This window comes from Bufo bufo, chromosome 4 (assembly GCF_905171765.1).
Source record: "Bufo bufo chromosome 4, aBufBuf1.1, whole genome shotgun sequence".
NCBI lineage: Eukaryota > Metazoa > Chordata > Amphibia > Anura > Bufonidae > Bufo > Bufo bufo.
This window is the reverse complement of record NC_053392.1, coordinates 47,556,710-47,583,825: the sequence shown is the minus strand read 5'-3', so window position 1 is coordinate 47,583,825 and position 27,116 is coordinate 47,556,710. Positions and strand designations below refer to the sequence as shown.

Here is a 27,116-nt window from a genome sequence, read left to right as displayed (position 1 = left end):
AGGTACTAGGACCCGGTGTCTCCTATAGCTAAACCTCTGCAGACCTCAGGTACTAGGACCCGGTGTCCCCTATAGCTACACCTCTGCAGACCTCAGGTACTAGGACCCGGTGTCCCCTATAGCTACATCTCTGCAGACCTCAGTTACTAGGACCCGGTGTCCCCTATAGCTACACCACTGCACATCTCAGGTACTAGGACCCTGTGTCCCCTAGCTAAACCTCTGCAGATCTCAGGTACTAGGACCCGATGTCCCCTATAGCTACACCTCTGCAGACCTCAGGTACTAGGACCCGGTGTCTCCTATAGCTACACCTCTGCAGACCTCAGGTACTAGAACCCAGTGTCCCCTATAGCTACACCACTGCACATCTCAGGTACTAGGACCCTATGTGTACTAGGACCCTGTGTCCCCTAGCTAAACCTCTGCAGATCTCAGGTACTAGGACCCGATGTCCCCTATAGCTATACCTCTGCAGACCTCAGGTACTAGGACCCGGGGTCTCCTATAGCTAAACCTCTGCAGATCTCAGGTACTAGGACCCGATGTCCCCTATAGCTATACCTCTGCAGACCTCAGGTACTAGGACCCGGTGTCTCCTATAGCTACACCTCTGCAGACCTCAGGTACTAGGACCCGGTGTCTCCTATAGGTAAACCTCTGCAGACCTCAGGTACTAGGAGTGAACCCTGTGTCCCCTATAGTTACACCTCTGCAGACCTCAGGTACTAGGACCTGGTGTCCCCTATAGCTACACCTCGGCACATCTCAGGTACTAGGACCCAGTGTCCCCTATAGCTAAACCTCTGCAGACCTCAGGTACTAGGACCCGGTGTCCCCTATAGCTACACCTCTGCAGAGCTCAGGTACTAGGACCCGGTGTCCCCTATAGTTACACCTCTGCAGACCTCAGGTACTAGGACCTGGTGTCCCCTATAGCTAAACCTCTGCACATCTCAGGTACTAGGACCCAGTGTCCCCTATAGCTAAACCTCTGCAGACCTCAGGTACTAGGACCCGATGTCCCCTATAGCTACACCTCTGCAGACCTCAGGTACTAGGACCTGGTGTCCCCTATAGCTACACCTCTGCAGACCTCAGGTACTAGAACCCAGTGTCCCCTATAGCTACACCACTGCACATCTCAGGTACTAGGACCCTGTGTGTACTAGGACCCTGTGTCCCCTAGCTAAACCTCTGCAGATCTCAGGTACTAGGACCCGATGTCCCCTATAGCTATACCTCTGCAGACCTCAGGTACTAGGACCCGGGGTCTTCTATAGCTAAACCTCTGCAGATCTCAGGTACTAGGACCCGATGTCCCCTATAGCTATACCTCTGCAGACCTCAGGTACTAGGACCCGGTGTCTCCTATAGCTACACCTCTGCAGACCTCAGGTACTAGGACCCGGTGTCTCCTATAGGTAAACCTCTGCAGACCTCAGGTACTAGGAGTGAACCCTGTGTCCCCTATAGTTACACCTCTGCAGACCTCAGGTACTAGGACCTGGTGTCCCCTATAGCTACACCTCAGCACATCTCAGGTACTAGGACTCAGTGTCCCCTATAGCTAAACCTCTGCAGACCTCAGGTACTAGGACCCGGTGTCCCTTATAGCTACACCTCTGCAGACCTCAGGTACTAGGACCCGGTGTCCCCTATAGTTACACCTCTGCAGACCTCAGGTACTAGGACCTGGTGTCCCCTATAGCTACACCTCTGCACATCTCAGGTACTAGGACCCAGTGTCCCCTATAGCTAAACATCTGCAGACCTCAGGTACTAGGACCCGGTGTCTCCTATAGCTACACCTCTGCAGACCTCAGGTACTAGGACCTGGTGTCCCCTATAGCTACACCTCTGCAGACCTTGGGTACTAGGACCCGGTGTCCCCTATAGTTACACCTCTGCAGACCTCAGGTACTAGGACCTGGTGTCCCCTATAGCTAAACCTCTGCACATCTCAGGTACTAGGACCCAGTGTCCCCTATAGCTAAACCTCTGCAGACCTCAGGTACTAGGACCCGATGTCCCCTATAGCTACACCTCTGCAGACCTCAGGTACTAGGATCCGGTGTCCCCTATAGCTACACCTCTGCAGACCTCAGGTACTAGGACCCAGTGTCTCCTATAGGTAAACCTCTGCAGACCTCAGGTACTAGGACCCGGTGTCTCCTATAGCTACACCTCTGCAGACCTCAGGTACTAGGACCCGGTGTCCCCTATAGCTGCACCTCTGCAGACCTCAGTACTAGGACCTGGTGTCCCCTATAGCTACACCTCTGCAGACCTCAGGTACTAGGACCCGGTGTCCCCTATAGTTACACCTGAGGTCTGCAGAGTTTTAGCTATAGGGGACACTGGGTCCTAGTACCTGAGATGTGCAGAGGTTTAGCTATAGGGGACACCAGGTCCTAGTACCTGAGGTCTGCAGAGGTGTAGCTCTGGAACCTGAGGTCTGGAACATGAGGACTGGCATTTCTAGATTTCTGATTTACAGGTTCTGGGACCTGGGCCCCACCTTACATGTGCTATTTATAACAGTGACTGTTTGGCCCCTCAGGTACTAGGACCCGGTGTCTCCTATAGCTACACCTCTGCAGACCTCAGGTACTAGGACCCAGTGTCCCCTATAGCTACACCTCTGCAGACCTCAGGTACTAGGACCTGGTGTCCCCTATAGCTAAACCTCTGCACATCTCAGGTACTAGGACCCAGTGTCCCCTATAGCTAAAACTCTGCAGACCTCAGGTACTAGAACCTGGTGTCCCCTATAGCTACACCTCTGCAGACCTCAGGTACTAGGACCCGGTGTCCCCTATAGCTACATCTCTGCAGACCTCAGTTACTAGGACCCGGTGTCCCCTATAGCTACACCTCTGCACATCTCAGGTACTAGGACCCAGTGTCCCCTATAGCTAAACCTCTGCAGACCTCAGGTACTAGGACCCAGTGTCCCCTATAGCTACGCCTCTGCAGACCTCAGGTACTAGGACCCGGTGTCTCCTATAGCTAAACCTCTGCAGACCTCAGGTACTAGGAGGACCCAGTGTCCCCTATAGCTACACCTCTGCAGACCTCAGGTACTAGGACCCGGTGTCCCCTATAGCTACACCTCTGCAGACCTCAGGTACTAGGACCCGGTGTCTCCTATAGCTACACCACTGCACATCTCAGGTACTAGGACCCTGTGTCCCCTAGCTAAACCTCTGCAGATCTCAGGTACTAGGACCCGATGTCCCCTATAGCTACACCTCTGCAGACCTCAGGTACTAGGACCCGGTGTCTCCTATAGCTACACCTCTGCAGACCTCAGGTACTAGGAGCGGACCCTGTGTCCCCTATAGTTACACCTCTGCAGACCTCAGGTACTAGGACCTGGTGTCCCCTATAGCTACACCTCGGCACATCTCAGGTACTAGGACCCAGTGTCCCCTATAGCTAAACCTCTGCAGACCTCAGGTACTAGGACCCGGTGTCCCCTATAGCTACACCTCTGCAGACCTCAGGTACTAGGACCCGGTGTCCCCTATAGTTACACCTCTGCATACCTCAGGTACTAGGACCTGGTGTCCCCTATAGCTAAACCTCTGCACATCTCAGGTACTAGGACCCAGTGTCCCCTATAGCTAAACCTCTGCAGACCTCAGGTACTAGGACCCGATGTCCCCTATAGCTACACCTCTGCAGACCTCAGGTACTAGGACCTGGTGTCCCCTATAGCTACACCTCTGCAGACCTCAGGTACTAGAACCCAGTGTCCCCTATAGCTACACCACTGCACATCTCAGGTACTAGGACCCTGTGTGTACTAGGACCCTGTGTCCCCTAGCTAAACCTCTTCAGATCTCAGGTACTAGGACCCGATGTCCCCTATAGCTATACCTCTGCAGACCTCAGGTACTAGGACCCGGGGTCTCCTATAGCTAAACCTCTGCAGATCTCAGGTACTAGGACCCGATGTCCCCTATAGCTATACCTCTGCAGACCTCAGGTACTAGGACCCGGTGTCTCCTATAGCTACACCTCTGCAGACCTCAGGTACTTGGACCCGGTGTCTCCTATAGGTAAACCTCTGCAGACCTCAGGTACTAGGAGTGAACCCTGTGTCCCCTAGAGTTACACCTCTGCAGACCTCAGGTACTAGGACCTGGTGTCCCCTATAGCTACACCTCGGCACATCTCAGGTACTAGGACTCAGTGTCCCCTATAGCTAAACCTCTGCAGACCTCAGGTACTAGGACCCGGTGTCCCCTATAGCTACACCTCTGCAGACCTCAGGTACTAGGACCCGGTGTCCCCTATAGTTACACCTCTGCAGACCTCAGGTACTAGGACCTGGTGTCCCCTATAGCTACACCTCTGCACATCTCAGGTACTAGGACCCAGTGTCCCCTATAGCTAAACATCTGCAGACCTCAGGTACTAGGACCCGGTGTCTCCTATAGCTACATCTCTGCAGACCTCAGGTACTAGGACGCGGTGTCCCCTATAGCTAAACCTCTGCAGACCTCAGGTACTAGGACCCAATGTCCCCTATAGCTACACCTCTGCAGACCTCAGGTACTAGGACCTGGTGTCCCCTATAGCTACACCTCTGCAGACCTCAGGTACTAGGACCCGGTGTCTCCTATAGCTACACCTCTGCAGACCTCAGGTACTAGGACCCGGTGTCCCCTATAGCTAAACCTCTGCAGACCTCAGGTACTAGGACCCAGTGTCTCCTATAGCTACACCTCTGCACATCTCAGGTACTAGGACCCAGTGTCCCCTATAGCTACACCTCTGCAGACCTCAGGTACTAGGACCCGGGGTCTCCTATAGCTACACCTCTGCAGACCTCAGGTACTAGGACCCAGTGTCCCCTATAGCTAAACCTCTGCAGACCTCAGGTACTAGGACCCGATGTCCCCTATATCTACACCTCTGCAGACCTCAGGTACTAGGACCCAGTGTCTCCTATAGCTACACCTCTGCAGACCTCAGGTACTAGGACGCGGTGTCCCCTATAGCTAAACCTCTGCAGACCTCAGGTACTAGGACCCGATGTCCCCTATAGCTACACCTCTGCAGACCTCAGGTACTAGGACCCAGTGTCCCCTATAGCTACACCTCTGCAGACCTCAGGTACTAGGACCCGATGTCCCCTATAGCTACACCTCTGCAGACCTCAGGTACTAGGACCCAGTGTCTCCTATAGCTACACCTCTGCAGACCTTGGGTACTAGGACCCGGTGTCCCCTATAGTTACATCTCTGCAGACCTCAGGTACTAGGACCCGATGTCCCCTATAGCTACACCTCTGCAGACCTCAGGTACTAGGACCCGGTGTCCCCTATAGCTACACCTCTGCAGACCTCAGGTACTAGGACCCAGTGTCTCCTATAGCTACACCTCTGCACAAGATTTATAGTGAGCTCCACCGGTTCTGCTCTGCACAGACTTATACTGTGGAGCAACTTGGGCAGTGGGTTATTACTAATGAGGGTACTCTGGGGCAGAATTATTGAGCACCACTTCTGATGGCACTATTACTATGGAGTCATCCTAGCACAGAAACCTTTGGGGGCACTATAGGAGAGAATTATTACTATTGGGAGCACTTTGGAGAAGAATTATTAATTAGGGTGGCACTTCTGGGGGCACTACAACTATGAAGTCACCCTGGCACAGTATCTTTTAGGGGCACTATAGGCGAGCATTATTAATATTGAGGGAATTCAGAATTCAACAGTTACTTTTCGGGAGAGTATAGGGGAGAATTTTTACTGTTGGGGCATGATATTTTGCACAATTATTTTGGGTGTACTATGTGGGCACTTTTACTATTGGGGACACTTGGCACAAGTTTTTTTGGATGAACTGCTTGGGCGCTGCTACTTATTTTTTGGTCACAGTGGGCATTATTACTGTCGGTGACTTAATTGGAATTACTATTTTGGGGGACACTAAACATGTGGCACAATTACTGTGAGGGGGATTATTTGTTGGGCACGATTTTTTAAGGGCACTGTGTGAGGCACTAATTACTATAAGGGGCGCTATCTGTGTCTCGCTCTGGAGGACCTGTCCAGCCCTTCATCGCACGTACAACCCACTGATTTGAATGGACATTGTGTAATACTTCCTTTCTCCTGTGGGTGCGCTGTTGGGAAACTGAACACTTACTACAAGGTTTATTCCCAGATTGCAGCTGATACATTGTGATCTGCTTATTGTCAAGGGACCCTTTCAACTAATGAGAATTGTCCAAAGAGGTATCTAGGGGATTCCCACCTACCATGGTAAGGCATATGTTGTATGGCGTGGCACCAGTGGACAGGGGATAGATATTTTGGGCTGTTTTTCCTGTGGTTTTATAATAATTACACTTGTGGTTTCTAATATACAAGCAGTTCTAGGAAATGGTCCTAAACCTCACTGCGGTCCTGTAATAAATACTGAAAGTATCACTGTGCTTGTGGTTCTCACTGTGGTAGCGGACTGACTACAAAAACACCAAAAAAGCTGCAAGATGAAATAATAAAATAAAAGCTACAATTCAGTTTTTACTATAAATCTTAATATTAAAGGTTTTCTTTGAGACTATAGGACTGATGACCTATCCTGATCGGTGGGGGTACGACACCCGGGACCCCTGCCATTCAGCTGTTGCGGATGGCACCGGCGCTCGCAGTAGCACTGCGGCCTTCTCACAGCTGTTCCTAGGCCATGTGATGACACATTCATCGGTCATGTGGCCTAGGCGCAATACCAAGTACAGCCGCTATACAATGTACGGCGCTGTGCTTGGAGAGCAGAGAGAAGGCTGCGGCGCTCACAGGAGCGCTGGTGCCTTCTGAGATAGCTGATCGTCGGGGTCCCATGTGTCGGACCCCCACCAATTGGAGTTATTTGAACAAATAAAAGCATTGTTATTTGAGCCCCATCATGTATGGCACATATTTATACACTGTATGACTATACACAGTTTGGGGAGGGTACCACACAGGGTCCCATGCAACACAAGACTGGCCCTGATTGGCAGCTGAAATGCCCCTGAGGATCTCCTCCATATCGCATCACCCAGTCTAAGGATAGCTGTAAAGGGCACTGCTCTGATGTATCACTGCTCTGCTCTATCACTGCTCTATCACTGCTCTGCTCCATCACTGCTCTGCTCCATCACTGCTCTGCTCTATCACTGCTCTGCTCTATCACTGCTCTATCACTGCTCTGCTCCATCACTGCTCTGCTCCATCACTGCTCTGCTCTATCACTGCTCTGCTCTATCACTGCTCTGCTCCATCACTGCTCTGCTCTATCACTGCTCTGCTGTATCACTGTTCTGCTCCATCACTGCTCTGCTCCATCACTGCTCTGCTCCATCACTGCTCTGCTGTATCACTGCTCTGCTCTATCACTGCTCTGCTCTATCACTGCTCTGCTCTATCACTGTTCTGCTGTATCACTGCTCTGCTGTATCATTGCTCTGCTGTATCACTGTTCTGCTCTATCACTGCTCTGCTCTATCACTGCTCTTTTCTATCACTGCTCTGCTCTATCACTGCTCTGCTCCATCACTGCTCTGATGTATCACTGCTCTGCTCTATCACTGCTCTGCTCTATCACTGCTCTGCTCTATCACTGTTCTGCTGTATTACTGCTCTGCTGTATCATTGCTCTGCTGTATCACTGTTCTGCTCTATCACTGCTCTGCTCTATCACTGCTCTTTTCTATCACTGCTCTGCTCTATCACTGCTCTGCTCCATCACTGCTCTGATGTATCACTGATCTGTTCTATCACTGCTTTGCTGTATCACTGCTCTGCTCTATCACTGCTCTGCTCTATCACTGCTCTGTCTATCACTGCTCTGTCTATCACTGCTCTGCTCTATCACTGCTCTATCACTGCTCTGTTCTATCACTGCTCTGTCTATCACTGCTCTGCTCTATCACTGCTCTGTCTATCACTGCTCTGTTCTATCACTGCTCTGTTCTATCACTGCTCTGCTCTATCACTGCTCTGCTCTATCACTGCTCTATCACTGCTCTGCTCTATCACTGCTCTGTCTATCACTGCTCTGTTCTATCACTGCTCTGCTCTATCACTGCTCTGCTCTATCACTGCTCTGCTGTATTACTGCTCTGCTCTATCACTGCTCTGCTGTATCACTGTTCTGCTCTATCACTGCTCTGCTCTATCACTGCTCTGCTCTATCACTGCTCTGTTCTATCACTGCTCTGCTCTATCACTGCTCTGCTCTCTCTGCTCTATCTCTGCTCTTTCACTGCTCTGCTCTATCACTGCTCTGCTCTATCTCTGCCATGCTCTATCACTGCTCTGCTCTATCTCTGCTATGCTCTATCACTGCTCTGTTCTATCACTGCTCTGCTCTATCACTGTTCTGCTCTATCACTGTTCTGCTCTATCACTGCTCTGCTCTATCACTGCTCTATCACTGCTCTGCTCTATCACTGCTCTGCTCTATCACTGCTCTGCTCTATCTCTGATATGCTCTATCACTGCTCTGCTGTATCACTGATCTGCTCTATCACTGCTCTGCTCTATCTCTGCTATGCTGTATCACTGCTCTCCTCTATCTCTGCTATGCTTTATCACTGCTCTGCTCTTTCACTGCTATGCTCTATCTTGCTCTGTTCTATCACTGCTCTGCTCTATCACTGCTCTGCTCTCTCCGCTCTCTCTGCTCTATCTCTGCTATTCTCTATCACTGCTCTGCTCTATCTCTGCTCTATCACTGCTCTGCTCTATTACTGCTCTGCTCTATCTCTGCTATGCTGTATCACTGCTCTGTTCTATCTCTGCTATGCTCTATCACTGCTCTGCTGTATCACTGCTCTGCTCTATCACTGCTCTGCTCTATCTCTGCTATGCTCTATCTCTGCTATGCTCTATCACTGCTTTGTTCTATCGCTGCTCTGCTCTACCTCTGCTATGCTCTATCACTGCTCTGCTTTATCTCTGCTCTGCTGTATCACTGCTCTGCTCTATGACTACTCTGCTGTATCACTGCTCTGCTCTATCACTGCTCTGCTGTATCACTGCTCTGCTTTATCTCTGCTCTGCTTTATCTCTGCTCTGCTGTATCACTGCTCTGCTGTATCACTGCTCTGCTCTATCACTGCTCTGCTCTATCACTGCTCTGCTCTATCACTGCTCTGCTGTATCACTGTTCTGCTCTATCACTGCTCCGCTCTCTCTGCTCTATCACTGCTCTGCTCTATCTCTGCTATGCTCTATCACTGCTCTGCTGTATCACTGCTCTGCTCTATCTCTGCTCTGCTGTATCACTGCTCTGCTGTATCACTGCTCTGCTGTATCACTGCTCTGCTCTATCTCTGCTATACTCTATAACTCCTCTGTTCTATCACTGCTCTGCTGTATCACTGCTCTATCTCTGCTTTGTTCTATCACTGCTCTATCTCTGCTATGCTCTATCACTGCTATGCTCTATCATTGCTCTGCTCTATCACTGCTATGCTCTATCACTGCTCTGCTTTATCTCTGCTCTGCTGTATCACTGCTCTGCTCTATCTCTGCTATGCTCTATCTCTTCTCTGCTCTATCACTGCTATGCTCTATCTCTGCTCTGCTCTATCTCTGCTCTGCTCTATCTCTGCTATGCTCTATCACTGCTCTGCATTATCTCTTCTCTACTCTATCACTGCTCTGCTTTATCTCTGCTCTGCTCTATCACTGCTCTGCTTTATCTCTGCTCTGCTCTATCACTGCTCTGCTTTATCTCTGCTCTGCTCTATCACTGCTGCATTCCCTCACTGTTATCACCTCGTAATATAAACCCGCCACACCTTGTAACTGCCCGGCGTCATCACTCCTCCGGGGCGCACCGTAATCTTATGTGCAGTGCACACCTTAAAACCTTCTGTAAATAAAGCCTCATCACTGTGGAATGAAATATTCCACTACTCCACCAGTTTTCATTTCTGAACATTTTCAATATCTCTGCTTGCTGGAACTGAAGACCTGTACAAACCTAGTACCTCTAAGAGCTTCTACAATTGTATCCAGTCCAGAAAATATTCTCTGAGCTGAATCGTCTGGATACACATTGTGGCAAATTATCATGCCAGAAGTCTAGGCTGGATACAAGCGTAACAAACCCTCAGCTGGCAGAATTAATAGGTGTCCGCAGCAAGCGGAGTTCTTGAAAACGATGAGATATATTGAAACACAAAAGGAAAATACTTGGTGTTTGTGGTCCATAGCAGACAGAGGAGTGGGGAGGGCTGCTGCTGTAGCCAGTTGCCTTACAGACAGATCGAGCTTTGTGAGGCTGACTCCTGGGACATATGGGCTCATGCACACGGCCATTGCCCCGCCGTGGCCGTATTGTGGCCCGCATACGGCGTGTCCGCAATACACGGGGCACCGGCCGTGTGCGCCCCGCATCATGGATTCACTTGAATGAGTCTGCAATGATGACGATATGGCTTTTTCAGTGTTTTGAGGTCCGTTTTTCACGGATCCGTTGTTCCTTTTTTTGTTTCCGTTGTGTTTCCGTTTCCGTTCTTCCGTTCCATTTTTCCGTATGGCATATACAGTAATTACATGGATAAAATCGGGCTGGGCATAAAATTTTCAACAGATTGTTGCGCAAAAACGGAACGGATATGGAAGACATACGGAGTACATTCCGTATGTGTTCCGTTTTTTTTGCGGACCCATTGACTTGAATGGAGCCACGGAATGTGATTTCCGGGCAATAATAGGATATGTTCTATCTTTAAACGGAAATACGGATACGGAATGCATACGGAGTACATTCCGTTTTTTTTGCGGAACCATTGAAATGAATTGTTTCGTATACGGACCGCAAAAAACAGCCCGTAAACGGGGGGAAAAAACGGTCGTGTGCAGGAGGCCTAATTATGTGACTGCCATGACATTGCTGGGTGATAGGAGCAGGCAGCGTTGGGTTATATGAGTTCTCAGCATGGACGGCGCTGCCTGCAGGTGAGCAGACCAAGGGACCATAATATCCCATAGTGAGATGGTGGCTTGTATCCTCCGCACATCTGCGAGGCCGGGGGTGGACCATATTGCACAAAAACTATGACCAGGTGCAATTCTTCATTTCATATTTGCCTACTCTTCTGAATTGTCTGGGGTCTGGCGATCTCCTGGCATTCCGAGAAGAGCAGAGGTTTCCTGCAATCCACCACTAGAGGGAGCTTGCTGCATATGTATTTAAATTGCACCCACTGACTTCAATAGGAGCTATATTAATCCATATGCAGTGAGCTCCCCCTAGTGGTGGCTGTGGGCAGCCAGAATTTAATCACCTAACCCTGCCTGCTTGCCCTTTCCAAGGCCCTTGGAGAAATTTGTTGCCCACTTAAACAATGCACTGCCCTGGGTTGTTTCACCCTCATAGCAAAATGGGTGGGACCAACCATGACTGGCCCCATCTCTCCACGGGCCCCACTGCAATTGCATGGTGTGTATGCCCTTGCCTCTATTTAGGTTTCTACTATGCTGTCCATAGCAGTGTCCTGCCCTCCGTAGTGAGGTTGCCTGTTTGGGGGGGGTTTACATCGTGTGACAGCGCTATGGACAACAGGTCATCAAGTAGGAACCAAGCTACAGATGGCAGACTGATGACATGGTATAGAAGGGGTTAACAGACTAATTCTTGTAACTGTGCAGCTGCAAAACTCTCTCTCTCCCCTCCCCCATGCTTTACACTGCATCTCTGCTTGTCCTGATCTCTTGCTCTCATAGGCACAAGCACAGCAAGGCTGTTTCGTGATCAGCTGTTATCTCCAGAGCGACCACTGCAGGAGAAATGTGGTATTACACCAGGTCTATTCAAATGAATGGGCGCAGGTGCGGACCTAGAGGGTAGACACAAGCAGCGGTTCACCCTCTAAGACACCCAAAAGCCCTAATGGGGATCCTAGACAGAGGGAGACAACCCTATTAATGGGCATGATTTGTAATGTAATTGTATATAATGCAGTCAAATATGGTGACGCTTCCCCTTTAATGACATGGTTACTCTGTAGCAGCGGAGTGCTTTCTCCACTCTTGGCTAGCATTCACTTCCTCTATTGTGAAGCCCTTTCCAGGAATGTGCTAGTCACACCCCGATCGCTCCGCTTACGTAACACCAGCTGTTACAGGAGGATTCCTCCAGCGCCCGTGTCTCCAGGAACAGCAGAGTTTAGGCCTCTTGCCCACGAACGTAAGGGCTCCGTGCCCGTGACCGCATACGGCGGTTCCGCAATACACTGGGCGCCGGCCGTGTGCATTCCGCATCACGGATGCGGACCCATTCAAGTGAATCCGGAGGTGCGGAACGGAACCCCACGGAAGCACTACGGAGTGCTTCCATGGTGTTCCGTTCCGTGCTTCCGTTGCGCAAAAAAAATTAAACTCGTTCTATCTTTTTTGCGGAACGGACGGATCGTGGACCCCATTCAAGTGAATGGGTCCGCGATCAGCATGCGGCTGCCCCGCGGTCGGTGCCCATGCTTTGCGGACTGCAGCACGGGCACGGAGCCCTTTCGTTCGTGGGCAAGAGGCATTATTCTTGTTTCTGGGAAAGCTGGGTGACATTTAGTATGGCGGCCAGTACAGTTTCCACCGGTGTTGTCCTGACGCCACAATCTCATGCTGTTGTGTCAGGTGCCTGGGAAAGCTGGGTTTCAACCAGTCCTGGGTCTATTAGAGATCCTTTAGGGCAGGGATCAGCAACCTGCGGCGCTCCAGCTGTTGGGAAACTACAATTCCCAGCATGCTCCATTCATTTCTATGAGTGCTCTTATGGATGCACGCTGGGAGTTTCACAACTGTAATGCCGGAGGTCGCCGACCCCTGATTTAGGGCTTATCTCCCAGCGTTTTCGCTCTGCTGAAAGGCAGATCTCCCATATGGCTGCAGATCTAGGTCGATTTGGCAATCAGGAACCTGGGAAAGCTGGATGTTATGTGTAGCTATGTCTTCAGTTTATGCCTCACTACATGATCAGGCTGCTTGGCCAATCAGGAGCCTGGGAAAGTTTGGTTTCCGCCCCCGCGGATCCTCCAGGGAATGGCATACAAGTTTGCCAATAGTTCTATCGTGGTGCATCCCCGGCTGCTAAAAGGTGCAGCACTGCTCAAGGATTGGCACTCGCTTCCTGGCACAGTCGCTTTATGTGAATTTTAGGTCTCTCAACCCCCTTTTTGTGACTTTTGAATGCCCATGCAGCATTTTTGGGCTATCGTGGGTGTGGCGGCCAGGGCCAGGACATCAGCCCCAACAAATTTACCAACATTTACGCCTGGCGAAATACAACTCCAGCTAGGGTCTAGTTTCCCCCCCTGTCAGGAGCACACCTCGTCATAAATTAGACGCGTCGTCCTCCAGCAAAGACAGCGCAAAAGGAGAGTAAAACACCCGTCTTAGTAAATGACCCCCATTGAGTCCAGTTTCGGGATTCTCACTTGTTGCTATTTCTGAATCCTCAGGATGCTCACTCCACCCATTCTCCACTGTGTTTATAACTACCACTCCTGTGTGACCTACATGAACCTGCCTGATAGCAGGAAGACACTGATTTCTTAAAGGGACACGCAAGCTAAACTGTATCTGCTCTGCACTGGCTGCGCAGCTGAAAAAACTATTATTGTTCCCTGGCATCAGCCACGTAAGCATAGCGGGCATAGGGGCAGATCACATTCAAGCTTGGGCCAGACTACCGTAGTTTTATACGGAGAAATGGAAGCAGAAATGAAGCAGTGAAAAAGTGGGTGGAGTACCAGTATTCTAGAGAGATAAATGTAAGCGGGGGAGGAACTGTGAAAAGTGGGTGGAGTGACAGCATAATAGACAGATAAATGTAAGCGGGGGTGGAACTGTGAAAAAGTGGGTGGAGTGGCAGTATAATGGACAGATAAATGTAAGCGGGGGAGGAACTGTGAAAAGTAGGAGGAGTGACAGCATAATAGACAGATAAATGTAAGCGGGGGAGGAACTGTGAAAAGTGGGTGGAGTGGCAGCATAATAGACAGATAAATGTAAGCGGGGGTGGAACTATGAAAAAGTGGGTGGAGTGGCAGTATAATGGACAGATAAATGTAAGCGGGGGTGGAACTGTGAAAAGTGGGTGGAGTGGCAGTATAATGGACAGATAAATGTAAGCGGGGGAGGAACTGTGAGAAGTGGGTGGAGTGGCAGTATAATGGACAGATAAATGTAAGCGGGGGTGGAACTGTGAAAAGTGGGTGGAGTGGAAGCATAATGGACAGATAAATGTAAGCGGAGGAGGAACTGTGAAAAGTGGGTGGAGTGGCAGTATAATGGACAGATAAATGTAAGCGGGGGTGGAACTGTGAAAAGTGGGTGGAGTGGCAGTATAATGGACAGATAAATGTAAGCGGGGGAGGAACTGTGAGAAGTGGGTGGAGTGGCAGTATAATGGACAGATAAATGTAAGCGGGGGTGGAACTGTGAAAAGTGGGTGGAGTGGAAGCATAATGGACAGATAAATGTAAGCGGGGGTGGAACTGTGAAAAGTGGGTGGAGTGGCAGTATAATGGACAGATAAATGTAAGTGGGGGAGGAACTGTGAAAAGTGGGTGGAGTGGCAGTATAATGGACAGATAAATGTAAGCGGGGGAGGAACTGTGAAAAGTGGGTGGAGTGGCAGTATAATGGACAGATAAATGTAAGCGGGGGTGGAACTGTGAAAAGTGGGTGGAGTGGCAGTATAATGGACAGATAAATGTAAGCGGGGGAGGAACTGTGAAAAGTGGGTGGAGTGGCAGCATAATGGACAGATAAATGTAAGCGGGGGAGGAACTGTGAAAAGTGGGTGGAGTGGCAGTATAATGGACAGATAAATGTAAGCGGGGGAGGAACTGTGAAAAGTAGGAGGAGTGACAGCATAATAGACAGATAAATGTAAGCGGGGGAGGAACTGTGAAAAGTGGGTGGAGTGGCAGTATAATGGACAGATAAATGTAAGCGGGGGAGGAACTGTGAAAAGTAGGAGGAGTGACAGCATAATAGACAGATAAATGTAAGCGGGGGAGGAACTGTGAAAAGTGGGTGGAGTGGCAGCATAATAGACAGATAAATGTAAGCGGGGGTGGAACTATGAAAAAGTGGGTGGAGTGGCAGTATAATGGACAGATAAATGTAAGCGGGGGTGGAACTGTGAAAAGTGGGTGGAGTGGCAGTATAATGGACAGATAAATGTAAGCGGGGGTGGAACTGTGAAAAGTGGGTGGAGTGGCAGTATAATGGACAGATAAATGTAAGCGGGGGTGGAACTGTGAAAAGTGGGTGGAGTGGCAGTATAATGGACAGATAAATGTAAGCGGGGGAGGAACTGTGAAAAGTGGGTGGAGTGGCAGTATAATGGACAGATAAATGTAAGCGGGGGTGGAACTGTGAAAAGTGGGTGGAGTGGAAGCATAATGGACAGATAAATGTAAGCGGGGGTGGAACTGTGAAAAGTGGGTGGAGTGGCAGTATAATGGACAGATAAATGTAAGTGGGGGAGGAACTGTGAAAAGTGGGTGGAGTGGCAGTATAATAGACAGATAAATGTAAGCGGGGGAGGAACTGTGAAAAGTGGGTGGAGTGGCAGTATAATGGACAGATAAATGTAAGCGGGGGTGGAACTGTGAAAAGTGGGTGGAGTGGCAGTATAATGGACAGATAAATGTAAGCGGGGGAGGAACTGTGAAAAGTGGGTGGAGTGGCAGCATAATGGACAGATAAATGTAAGCGGGGGAGGAACTGTGAAAAGTGGGTGGAGTGGCAGTATAATGGACAGATAAATGTAAGCGGGGGAGGAACTGTGAAAAGTGGGTGGAGTGGCAGTATAATGGACAGATAAATGTAAGCGGGGGAGGAACTGTGAAAAGTGGGTGGAGTGGCAGCATAATGGACAGATAAATGTAAGCGGGGGTGGAACTGTGGAAAAGTGGGAGGGGTGGCAGTATAATGGACAGATAAATGTAAGCGGGGGTGGAACTGTGGAAAGTGGGAGGAGTGACAGTATTCTGGAGAGATAAATGTAGGCAGGGGTGGAACTGTGAAAAAGTGGGTGGAGTTACAGTACTCTGGATAAATATAAGCGGGGGTGGAACTGTGAAAAGAGGGTGGAGTGACAGTATTGTCAGGAAAATAAATTTATGCAGGGGTGGAGCAAAACCGGGTTTTGTTACATTAGTTTGCACTGATAATCATAAGCGGAGGTGGAACTGGAAAAAATCGGGTTGATTTACATTGTTTTTAGACTGATGAATGTAAGCAGGGAAGAAACAGAGAAGAAAGGGGTTAGAATAAAATTGTTTTAAATGGATAAATGTCCCCAGGAGTGTAAATGTGAAGTTACATCATTTTTGGACTGATGAGTGTAAGAGGGGTGAAGGAGCGAAACAAGTGTTACATCATTGCTGATAAAGTTAAGCAGAAGTGGAACTGTTAAAAAAGTAGATGGCAGTACATCATTTCTGGACTGTTAAATGTAAGCGGGGGTGGAGCTGTAAGAAATGTGGGCGGAGTTACATTCTGTGGACCGTTTATACCAAGCAGGAGTGAAGCAGTAAATTAGCAGTGAGCAGTGCCCCCCTCCACCCCTCGGTGCACCGAAGCCCTTATTTGCATATGGAATTCAACTCTGTTTTCTCTGGAATGGCGCAACAGATTTTCACCATCTAGGTTTTGTTTTAGTCAGCAGAATCAACCCTAACAAGGCAGTAGATCTGATTTGACAGGGTTGATCCTGCTGTCAGGTCCTCTTTAAATATATTCACTCATTTGTGGATTATATCTGTTCCTTGGAAAGCTGGGTTGTCACTCAGCTTTAAAAAAAAAAAGAAAAAAGAGATATAACCTGTCATGGCTACGGTTTATATGAAATACCCTATAAAATCTCAGCTTGATAAATCACGTCAGAATAGGGCAGTGTCCCTTTAAGGCCTCTTGCACACAAATGTGTGCGCCCCGTCGCCGCGCTGCGGGCCGCAATGCACGACAACTCACCGCGGGGCAGCCGCAGCGGATCACAGACCCATTCACTTAAGGCTTATTGCGCTCCGTGGCCGTATTGCGGACCGCATTTGCGGATCCGCAATACACGGGCGCCGTTCCGTGTGCATTCCGCATCACGGATGCAGACCCATTCACTTTAATGGGTCCGCAAATCCGGAGATGCGGAATGGTGCGGAACGGAAGCACGAAACGGAACCCTACGGGAGCACTACCGAGCGCTTCCGTGGGGTTTCGTCCCGTACTTCCGTTCCGCAAAAAGATAGAACATGTTCGTGTGCAATAAGCCTTATCTGTTAATCTGTTATCAGTCATTGCTTTACGGCGCTGTAAAATTTTATTACTGGACACAACTGATTTTTTTGACGTCACATCACCAGGAGCGGTTTTGTAATGCCGCCATGCGCGGGACTGTCCGTGATCTGACCGCAACCCCCTTCTCTAATAGTAGGAACGTTTTAAAACATGGACAGGCTGGGTCCACCACAGTGGGGAGCGCTAGTCTCTCGCAGCTCTGGCAAATAGAGGGGGGTCCCCAAAATGAATTTTATGGACCCCCCCCCCCCCCCCCCCATTAATCTAGATTGCAGTGGCGAACCATAAACTTCTGCAGCCTCTAGATGGCGGTATATACTGGAGGGGGGGGGGGGGGGGGGGTCAATGTAAATGGATTGTAAATGGAAAGAAAATAACTGGTGACCCCCCCCCCCCCCCCCCCATGGAAATATTCTCAACATGCACTGACCTCCTGCTGAGTTTGTGGTGATGAACTGCAGTGTAAAGCATGGGGAGCACTACAACCTGAGCATCAGACTTACTTAGGCTCCAACACACACTGCAAGGTTTGTTACAATGTATCACAGCTCTGGTAAACATGATCAGGACAGGGTTTCGGGCTCTGGATCCAAACGAAATACTTTCATTCACTGACAGCAAGAAGAGATCTTGAAGGAAGTGGATGCCCTGGGAGGTTCCAGTCCAGTGACAGATTCACGTGTTGTGACACCCACACCCGGGACCTGCCTGGTTACAGGTGGGTGTAGCTGCCGCAGCAGGCACGGCCCTTCCTGATATATAGGTATTGTCTACCAGTATATAGCAGAGCTCACTGAGGGAGGACGAGCAGGGAGACCTTTCCGAGAAGGGTAAGGTAACACAATCCATACACAGATATGTACATACAGATGTAGCAGAGCTAAGTTTGTCATTAGACTCTTTAGCCACTAAGATAATGCTGTAGGTTTACCTGCAGTCCTATGTAGGACATTGTGATATCACCATGACAAACTCAGCCCAGCTATACCACTATGTTAATATAAAGGAAAGACAAGGAAGGAGACTTTTCTACGAAGTGTAAAATGACAGCACAAATTATACAGATGTAGCAGAGCTCAATTTGTCATTGAAAACGTTAGCACCAGTGCCTAATGATCATTCTCTGGAGTTTAGATGAGGAGGGAGACCTTTCCGTGAAGGGTAAGGTAATGAAATCTGTATACTGTATATGAATATATATATATATATATAGATGTAGCAGAGCTCAGTTTGTCACTCTCTGACTTGCAGCCCTGTGTAAAACTGTATAGATAGTACGTTAAGATGTCACCATGACAAACTCAGCTTTGCTATGTCTCTATATTAATATAAAGGAATGACAAGGAGGGAGATCAGTAGACAAGATGTAGCAGAGCTCTGTTCATTCCTCATGATCGCTCTCTTAGCAGGTATACCTGCAGTCCTATGTAAAAACTACACAACACCTTACTATAGTACAATGACGAGGGGAAGAACTTTCTGACGAATGTAAAAGGAAAACATGATTTATACAAATTTATAGACAAATGTAGCAGAGCTCAGCTTGTCATTTAACTATAGTGCGGTAGGTTTACCAGCAGTCCTATGTAAAACCATAGATATCACCATGACACCTGAAAATTCATAGGAAACATGAGGAAGCCGTTCCTAGAAGAGTAAGACGACAGCATTATCAATATAGACATACAGATGTAGCAGAGCTCAGCTTGTCATTTAACTATAGTGCGGTAGGTTTACCAGCAGTCCTATGTAAAACCATAGATATCACCATGACACCTGAAAATTCATAGGAAACATGAGGAAGCCGGTCCTAGAAGAGTAAGACGACATCATTATCAATATAGACATACAGATGTAGCAGAGCTCAGCTTGTCATTTAACTATAGTGCGGTAGGTTTACCAGCAGTCCTATGTAAAACCATAGATATCACCATGACACCTGAAAATTCATAGGAAACATGAGGACACGTTTCGACACTTAGGCGTGTCTAGAGTGCGACCGGGGCCAGGCCGGGACTTCGGCCCCGACAAATTTACCAACATTTACGTCTTGAAACATACGTAAATGTTGGCGAAGAACCACTCCAGTTGGGGTCTGGTTTAGTTTTCCGCCAGCGCAAGGGGCTGCGGAAGGTGCGTCTGATTTCTGACGAGGGGCACGCCCCCGCCAGCAAAGCCAGTGCAAAAAAAGGGAAACAAAGAGTGGCGTAAAAAGCCGGTCTTTGTAAATGACTTCTTGTATTTCCTGCTCTAGGGCGGGGGAGTTGTGGCCCTTAGGGTGTGGCCCTCAGGGGGCTTCTGACAGACCAGATCACCAGGATTTACCTGTTCAGCTCCTCCTTACAACAGTTGGCTAGGTCATGTCCATACCCACTCATGCTACCATGGCACCCTAGTTTTAGACACGCGCCACATTGATTAAAAGCTGTACGGCTCTGCTATGCGATCAGCGTATAGCAGCTTTATGTTTGCAATGTACGGCAGTGATATTTGGGGCGTCGCACTATGGCACAGTATGTCGTTTTTCCCCAACGTGTACGCTTGTTTCTAGATATACACATAAGTAAATTTGTCAGGGCCAGAGTCCCGACACCGCCGCTGTGACACGTCCACCCAAACGTCGAAAACTTTTCAACACCAAGCGCGCGACTTTATATTGTCGCACAGCCAGTCAAGACAGCTAAAATAGTTGCAAGTCCCTTGATAAATAACCCCGACATTCTGGGGAGGACTGGAGTTGAGAAACGCTGGACCGTATGTATTTTGCGGCCCACAAAAACGGATACGCCAAAAATACGGATGACGTCCGTGTGCATTCCGTATTTTGCAGAACGGAACAGCTGGCCCCTATTAGAATGCGGACAATAATAGGACATGTTCTATTTTTTGGCGAAAAGGAATGCACACGGAGTAACTTCCGTTTTTTTTTGCGGACTTGTTAAAATGAATGGTTCCGCATATGGTCTGCAAAAAAAACAAAAACGGAACGGACACAAAAAGAAAATACGTTCGTGTGCACGAGCCCTTAAAGTATAACTCTGTATGGCGGCATTATATAGGCATAGTATAGTTAGGTCTACTGTATTGACATTGTATGGCGCTAATGTTAAGCCACTTTATGATAAAAGGCGTGATACCGTACGATACTGTTATTAGATTACGGCACTATGTGTATGGCCATTGGAGGGCACTATATAGCGGTATTGCGGTGGCAGTGTATGACACTATTGCGTATTGTCAGTTATTTGAACATTTTGAAGCACCAGTATTAGAGCATTGTATTACAGTTTGGTCTATTGTATGGGCACTATATGGCGCTATTATTTGACAGTGTATAACACTGTTATCAGAACACAGTATGACTATATATACTATTGCTACACCTCTGTGATTACTGTATGGTGGTATTATCTAGGCATCGTATGACTGTGTGTATTCCTTGGGCACTATTATTTGTACACTGCATAATGGCATTGCTGTGGCGGTGTATCACAACGTTATTAGATTACTCTATGGTGGTATTATCTGGGAGCTATATTATTTTGGACACTGTATGACGCTATTATTAGAAGACTATATGATGACATTGCTGTGGCGGTGAATGGCACTGTTAGTTGGGTAAAGGGCAGTAATTCTGTTATTTGAGTATTGCATGACTCTCTAGCTAAAGTATTATCTGGCGGTACTATATTAGCACTATGTAGCTTATCGTATGGGCATTGTATGGCGTTATTTGGGCACTCTATTAAATTGTTGCGGCACTGTATAGTGTTGTTATAGTTTTGTACTTTTGTGTATTGTAGGCGCACTATATGGCGCTATAGTAGGAGATTATATTAAGGAAATTATTAAAGCATCGTATGCTCTCTTATAGGGCGCTGTACGGCCCTATTATTAGGACACTACATAACGAAATTAGAGCATTGTTATGGCAGTGTTATTTAGACATCATCCAGTTTGGTCTATTATATGGGCTCTGTATGGCACTATTATTAGGAGACAATATAAGGACATTAGGATATTGTATGGCAGTATTATTTAGACATCATCCAGTTTGGTCTATGATATGGGCAATGTATGGCACTATTATTAGGACACTACACAATGACATTATTAGAGCATTGTATAGCAGCATTACTTCTACATCGTACAGTTTGGTCCATTGTATTGGTATTGGATGGCACGATTATTAGGGCACTGTATGGTGGTACTTGGCCAATGCAATCTTAGGCTACATGCACACGAACGTTTCCGTGTCCATTCATTTCAATGGGTCCGCATCAGTATGTCCGTTCCGTAAACCCCCCTTCCCCCCCCAAAAAAAAATAATTTGAACATGTCCTTAAAAAAACGAATGGAATACGGATGTCATCCGTTTTCGTTTTGCGGATCCGCAATTTGTGGACTGCAAAACAGTGACATACGGTCGTGTTCATGTGGCCTTTTGTGCACGTTATGTATGTCGTTTTTTAAAATACTGTATATATACTTACCTCCATAAAAATGGGGAGGGTTGCCCACGTAATGTTTTGTCTGAGGGCCTCCGCAGAGAAGGACATAGCTATAAGGAGTACAGTGACCCTGGTGCTACCAGTGGTATAAATGGCACATGGCAGGTGAGGGCATGTTACAGGCCACAATGATACGTAAAAGGGATAAATGACTACTTACATTGTAGTATGCTCTTATTGCCATGTATTAGTATTATGGTTTTCCAACCTCACATCAAGCTAAAAGCCTTCACTCTTTGAGAATCTCGATAAATTATAAAGAAGCGGAAAGATTCATCTGGTTTTGAAGTAATGGAAGATATGATTAGATAAGATGGTCATGAAACATTTGTCTCTGTTAGTCCTTGTTTTAGATGTTTTTTATGAGTTGACTTATGTTTTTTCCCCTCTCTTTAGGTCGAAATCAGATTACATCGACGTTCATCAACCTCAGTTCTCCAACAATGACTACAGCCATTCTGGAATGTATAAGCACATTGTCTATCAGTGGTCAACAGCTACGCCGCTTCCCCAAGCTCCTAGAGAGTGGCCTTCTCAAGAAGATGCCTTCTACAGTCAAGGATTCGGATGTTCCCAAGCTCTTCAGAGAACCCTACATTCAGTCTGGATACCGACCGACAGACCAAGACTGGAAGTATTACTTTCTTAGCCTTTTCCAAAAGCACAATGAATCAGTGAATGTCTGGACTCACCTTCTGGTGGCCTTGGCTGTCCTCTTGAGATTTCGAGCCTTCGTGGACAATGAAGACTTCTCCTGGAATACATTATCCATCCCTCTAGTCTTATATGTGTTGGCCTCGTTGACCTATCTCACATGCAGTATACTTGCACACTTGCTCCAGTCCAAATCCGAGCTGGCACATTACACTTTCTACTTCATGGACTACGTTGGGGTTAGCACTTACCAGTACGGAAGTGCTTTGGCCCATTACTACTATAGTTCCCACCAAGCTTGGTATGACATACTATGGCCTTACTTCTTGCCGGGGGCTGCTTTACTGGGATGGTTGTCCTGTGTGGGATGCTGCTATGCCAAATATCGCTACAGGAGGCCGTATCCAGTTGAGAGAAAAGTCTGCCAGGTTGTCCCTTCTGGGTTGGCCTATATCTTAGATATTAGCCCAGTGGTCCATCGGATTATAGTTTGTTCTATGGAGGACTGCTCAGACAGGGCGATTTGGTTTCATTCTCTACAGATCATCTTCTTTGTTATTAGCTCCTACTTTTTCTCTTGTCCCGTCCCGGAAAAATTCTTCCCTGGTGGATGTGATATCATCGGCCATGGCCACCAAATTTTTCACTTACTTTTAGGATTATGCACTCTGTGCCAACTGGAAGCCGTGCTACTAGACTACCAGGCCAGACATGAACATTTCACCACACGGTACAGTCCAACCTTAACCCTATACTCTTGCCTTTCGTTCTTCTTGCACATTATCTGCACAGCCCTTACGGCCTTCTACCTACGGCAGAAAATTAAGGAAAAACTAGCCAAGAAAGACTTTTAAGGAACACAAGGAACGTCTTTTACTTCACATCTCATCCAGATCATGTTATTTAATAACATAGGACCTACTCATTTATTTACCACTAAAACAGAGGTTTGGATGTAAAACTGAATGTTGGTCATTTTTTTTAGCCTTTTACAATTTTCTTTCCAACATGGTGTCTGTCCAAGGCAGCCATTAGCACTTGTGGAAAAACCTCAGAATATTGCACTAATTTTTCTTCCTTTGGTGAAAAGTCCCATTTAAAATTGTCTTAGAAAATTAAGCCAATTTTTTTGTCCAATAGAGAAGGTGATCATCAGTAGAACTTTCCCTTTAATTAGATGTTTCAGGTTTTTTTTTAGAACTTGAAACATTTCTGAACCCTTTAACAGGAAATCCAGTTAAGAGTTTGATGCTTCTGTTAAGCAGTTCTCAGGCATGGAAAATTCACGTTGAAGGGCTTCTCTTGATGGTTAAATGCCGGTTGGGACAAACATAGAAGATGTAGGACTCCACAAGAAGGACCAAACTTGATGGTGCCAGGTTTTGTAGGACAGAAGGACATGATTTCTCCCCCTTTCTATGACCCTTGGACCAAATCCCAAATATTGTTGCTAACAATAAAGAAGCACTCAGTTTTTTTATTTTTTTATTTGCCTATATAGTGCAGATTAGGCCATTATTAAAAAATAAGATAGAGGATCTTTTGTATACCTTGTATAATCTTGCTTTGTTCTAACCCTAACCCATCATGCATGACTTTGCAGAGATAGAGGGGTTGGAGTCTCATCACACTGCACTGCTCTATGTAAAGGCAGCCATGACAGATCAGTGACATAGAAAGGCTGTCCCCTCACACTGCAGGGTCATGTTCTCCTATGGGCCTGTCTGTCCTGTCTGCCCTGTCATGTCTCTCTCTCCTCTGTCAGCTCTTACATGCAGGACGCAGGGAGACCAGTGTGAATCTACATCCCATAGAACTACACTGGAGAGTCAGCACACAAAGATAGTACAGGCAGGTACTGCAAGTCAGTATACATTCACCTACTATATATCTGCACTTCTGGACCTTTAGATAGTGGAGACATTACATCTTCAACAGAATACAAGGATATACAGAGGAACACGGAGGTAGGGGAGGGGCCTGAGTGCTGCCAGGAGGGATTTGATAGGTGATGATGTTATTCTGTAGTTCACAGGAAGTCAGCCACAGGGAGAGACTGAGTTCCTGTTTACACATTTGAGCAAGCAGTCAGACTTGAGATTACATGACCAGGTTCCCATAATGAAAGAGTACAAAATATATGAATGCCACTGAGGGTGTAATAAATTACACAGCTAAAATACTGGTGGCAAGTTAGTAATATATGTAAAATAGAAAAAAAGATTCAGAGTGCTTCTTTAAGTTCTTCAGTAGAGGTAGAGAGGGAAGGGGTTGGGCAAACCAAGACTAGGCCCCTTCTTTCCAAGGGCTCCATAGCAGCAACATGAAATGTATGACCTTGACTGTGGGCAATTATTTGCAATGGTTTCTAAGCTTCAAGCAACACTTGATCGCCTACCTGGTCCTCAGTAGGTCTTGGCCAATAGATGACAAATTAGGTATGACAAGGGGACCAGATATGGCATGGGACAGAATATATCTGAGAGACTTGTTACAATAGTTTAGGTAATGTTTCACAATGGCACTTCATACATGATCGAAACTTGAACTTATCTTGTGTTGAACTGAAGGACTTTGGGCTCCTCATTCTACTATCAGCTTAAGATAGTGTTGACTTTTCCTGCATCACCTGGGTCTTTGGTGGGCCATTCCAACCCTGGACCTATCCTTTTCGTAGTATTGATAGCTTCCATGTGTTGACTTTTCCTGCATTAGCTGGGTCTTTGGTGGGTCAGTCCAACCCTGGACCTATCCTTTTGTAGTGTTGATAGCTTCCATGTGTTGTTCTAACACTGTCCGTCAACATCATGGAGAAGACCTGGTTCAGATTTCTCTTGGCCTTAGGCCAAGTTCACTCCAAGTTCACTCTATTTGGTCAGTTATTTCCATCTGTTATTGTGAGCCAAAACTAAAGCGTTAACTGGTCATGTGTCTTAACATGGAATGTTCCTTGACCTCAGCCTTCACCTTCCAAGGTGAAAAATCATAGAGTTCAGTTATTGTCTCCAAGACCAAACAGTTCTCACCCATCGGAGGAATCGGTTGAGGAGGAAGGAAAGAATCTTTACAATTTTGGTAATTAGGGTCTTCTATTGTGGAAATCTCCTTCATTTAATTTTGAGTCCAAGACTTACGTTATTATAACTTATTATACTCATGGACAGTCTTAACATTTAATGAGCAGGTGCTGGCGATTGTAGCCTTTTATATACTGTATAAGTTTATGTCTAATCTTTAATAATGCGATATGTAAAATAATATAAAAACTGTATAGAAGATTGCGCTGAAGGCTGGCCGAGGTGTTTAGTTTGCACTGGAAAATAATCACTAGATGCAATGAAGCAGGCCTTTGCATGATGTCCACGTGTTCTCTGAGTGGACGTATAATGCACATGAGACTCTTGGGCCACTGGCATCCTCACGTAATGCCAGCGGCCACTTATGCCATATTAGCCTATATAGAATAAGCAACAATAGATATGCAACTGACCACTGTGACTAAGTAATTAAAGGAACTGTCCACAGCTTGAGGAACCCACTTAAAATTTTAAGAGTAAGTACCACCAGTCTTATTCCTTTCTAGTAATACGTATCATATTGACCAAGAGGTTGGCCATGTTGATTTATGGTGCTGTTGTTCTGGGTTCAAATCCAACCAGGGCAGCATATGTACATTCAAAAGAAGAATTCCTGCGCCTACTCTCTGACTGCACCTAAGTACCAATGACTAGAAGCAGGGTTCTACCAAGTCTGCTGTCCTCTAAGGTATAAGTAGTATCTATATGCGACACCTTCGCGCCTACCTGTACTTCTAGAGGAGAGTCCGCGATGTTGATGTGTAGTGGTGAATACTTGATAGTTGTCCCTATCCTCCAGTCCGGTGGAAACAGTCAGGCTGTGTAGTTGGAAAACGGGCCCCGGCCAGCAGCATGTTTCCTATTCAAAAAAGCTTGCTCTCCAAATCGGAGCGCCGGTGACCTCACGGTAGCAGGAGCTGTTGTGCACCAAAAATCTGGCGCCTTTCGAAGGGATCGCCTTTCTTCCTCGGGGAGCATCCAGGGCCCTAGAGCAGCAACATGGTACAGGCTTCTTGGTACCCATAGTCTTTCTGGCTCCATAGTGGGGAAATTACATTGTTAGCTCCTCGGGGGTGGAGCCTAATCTGAATAAATATATTGGCTTTGATTTATCATACCTTCACTCCTGGCATTAAAAAGTAGCAATAATAGGGATTTTGCGACTTGCGCAAAATTTAAGCGATTGCTCTAAATTTTGTGACTTTTTTTTGCACTCTCTTGCACAAAATGTTGTGACTTTTTGCATTTTTAGACCACTCACTCCAGTTTTGTAATGTGGGTGCGGTTAGCTATGTTAATGAGTTTCACTCCAGATTTATCTCTGAGACTTTTTTTTTTTTTTAAGTCACAAAAAAGTCGCAAATCTCACTCCAGGAGGAAGGTGGAATCGGAAAACTGAAGGAGCTTCTCTAGACAAAAGTGTAAGGGCTAAGGATAAGACAAATTTATCAAGTAACATGAGACATTTGATAAATGTGGCAACGCAGACTCAAGCAAAACGGACTTGATAAATTCCCCCCATTGTCTTTACAATATATATATATCAG

At 47.1% G+C, this 27,116-nt stretch overlaps 1 protein-coding gene across 3 annotated transcripts in view; it reads left to right on the top strand.

Moving 5' to 3' along the window:
• The window catches only part of PAQR8 (progestin and adipoQ receptor family member 8), a 56,003-nt gene extending 29,129 nt beyond the window's left edge, over positions 1 to 26,874 (top strand). The window contains exons 1-2 of one of the 3 annotated variants that reach the window (XM_040427204.1): positions 18,122 to 18,162; positions 22,235 to 26,874. In XM_040427204.1, the coding sequence (XP_040283138.1) occupies positions 22,282 to 23,346 (1,065 nt within the window). In that variant the 5' untranslated portion in view covers positions 18,122 to 18,162; positions 22,235 to 22,281 and the 3' untranslated portion in view covers positions 23,347 to 26,874. Of the gene's footprint in view, positions 1 to 18,121; positions 18,163 to 22,234 lie in introns of those variants that run through there. The other 2 variants (XM_040427203.1, XM_040427202.1) reach the window with 2 other exon arrangements.
• Positions 26,875 to 27,116: the final 242 nt, after the last annotated feature.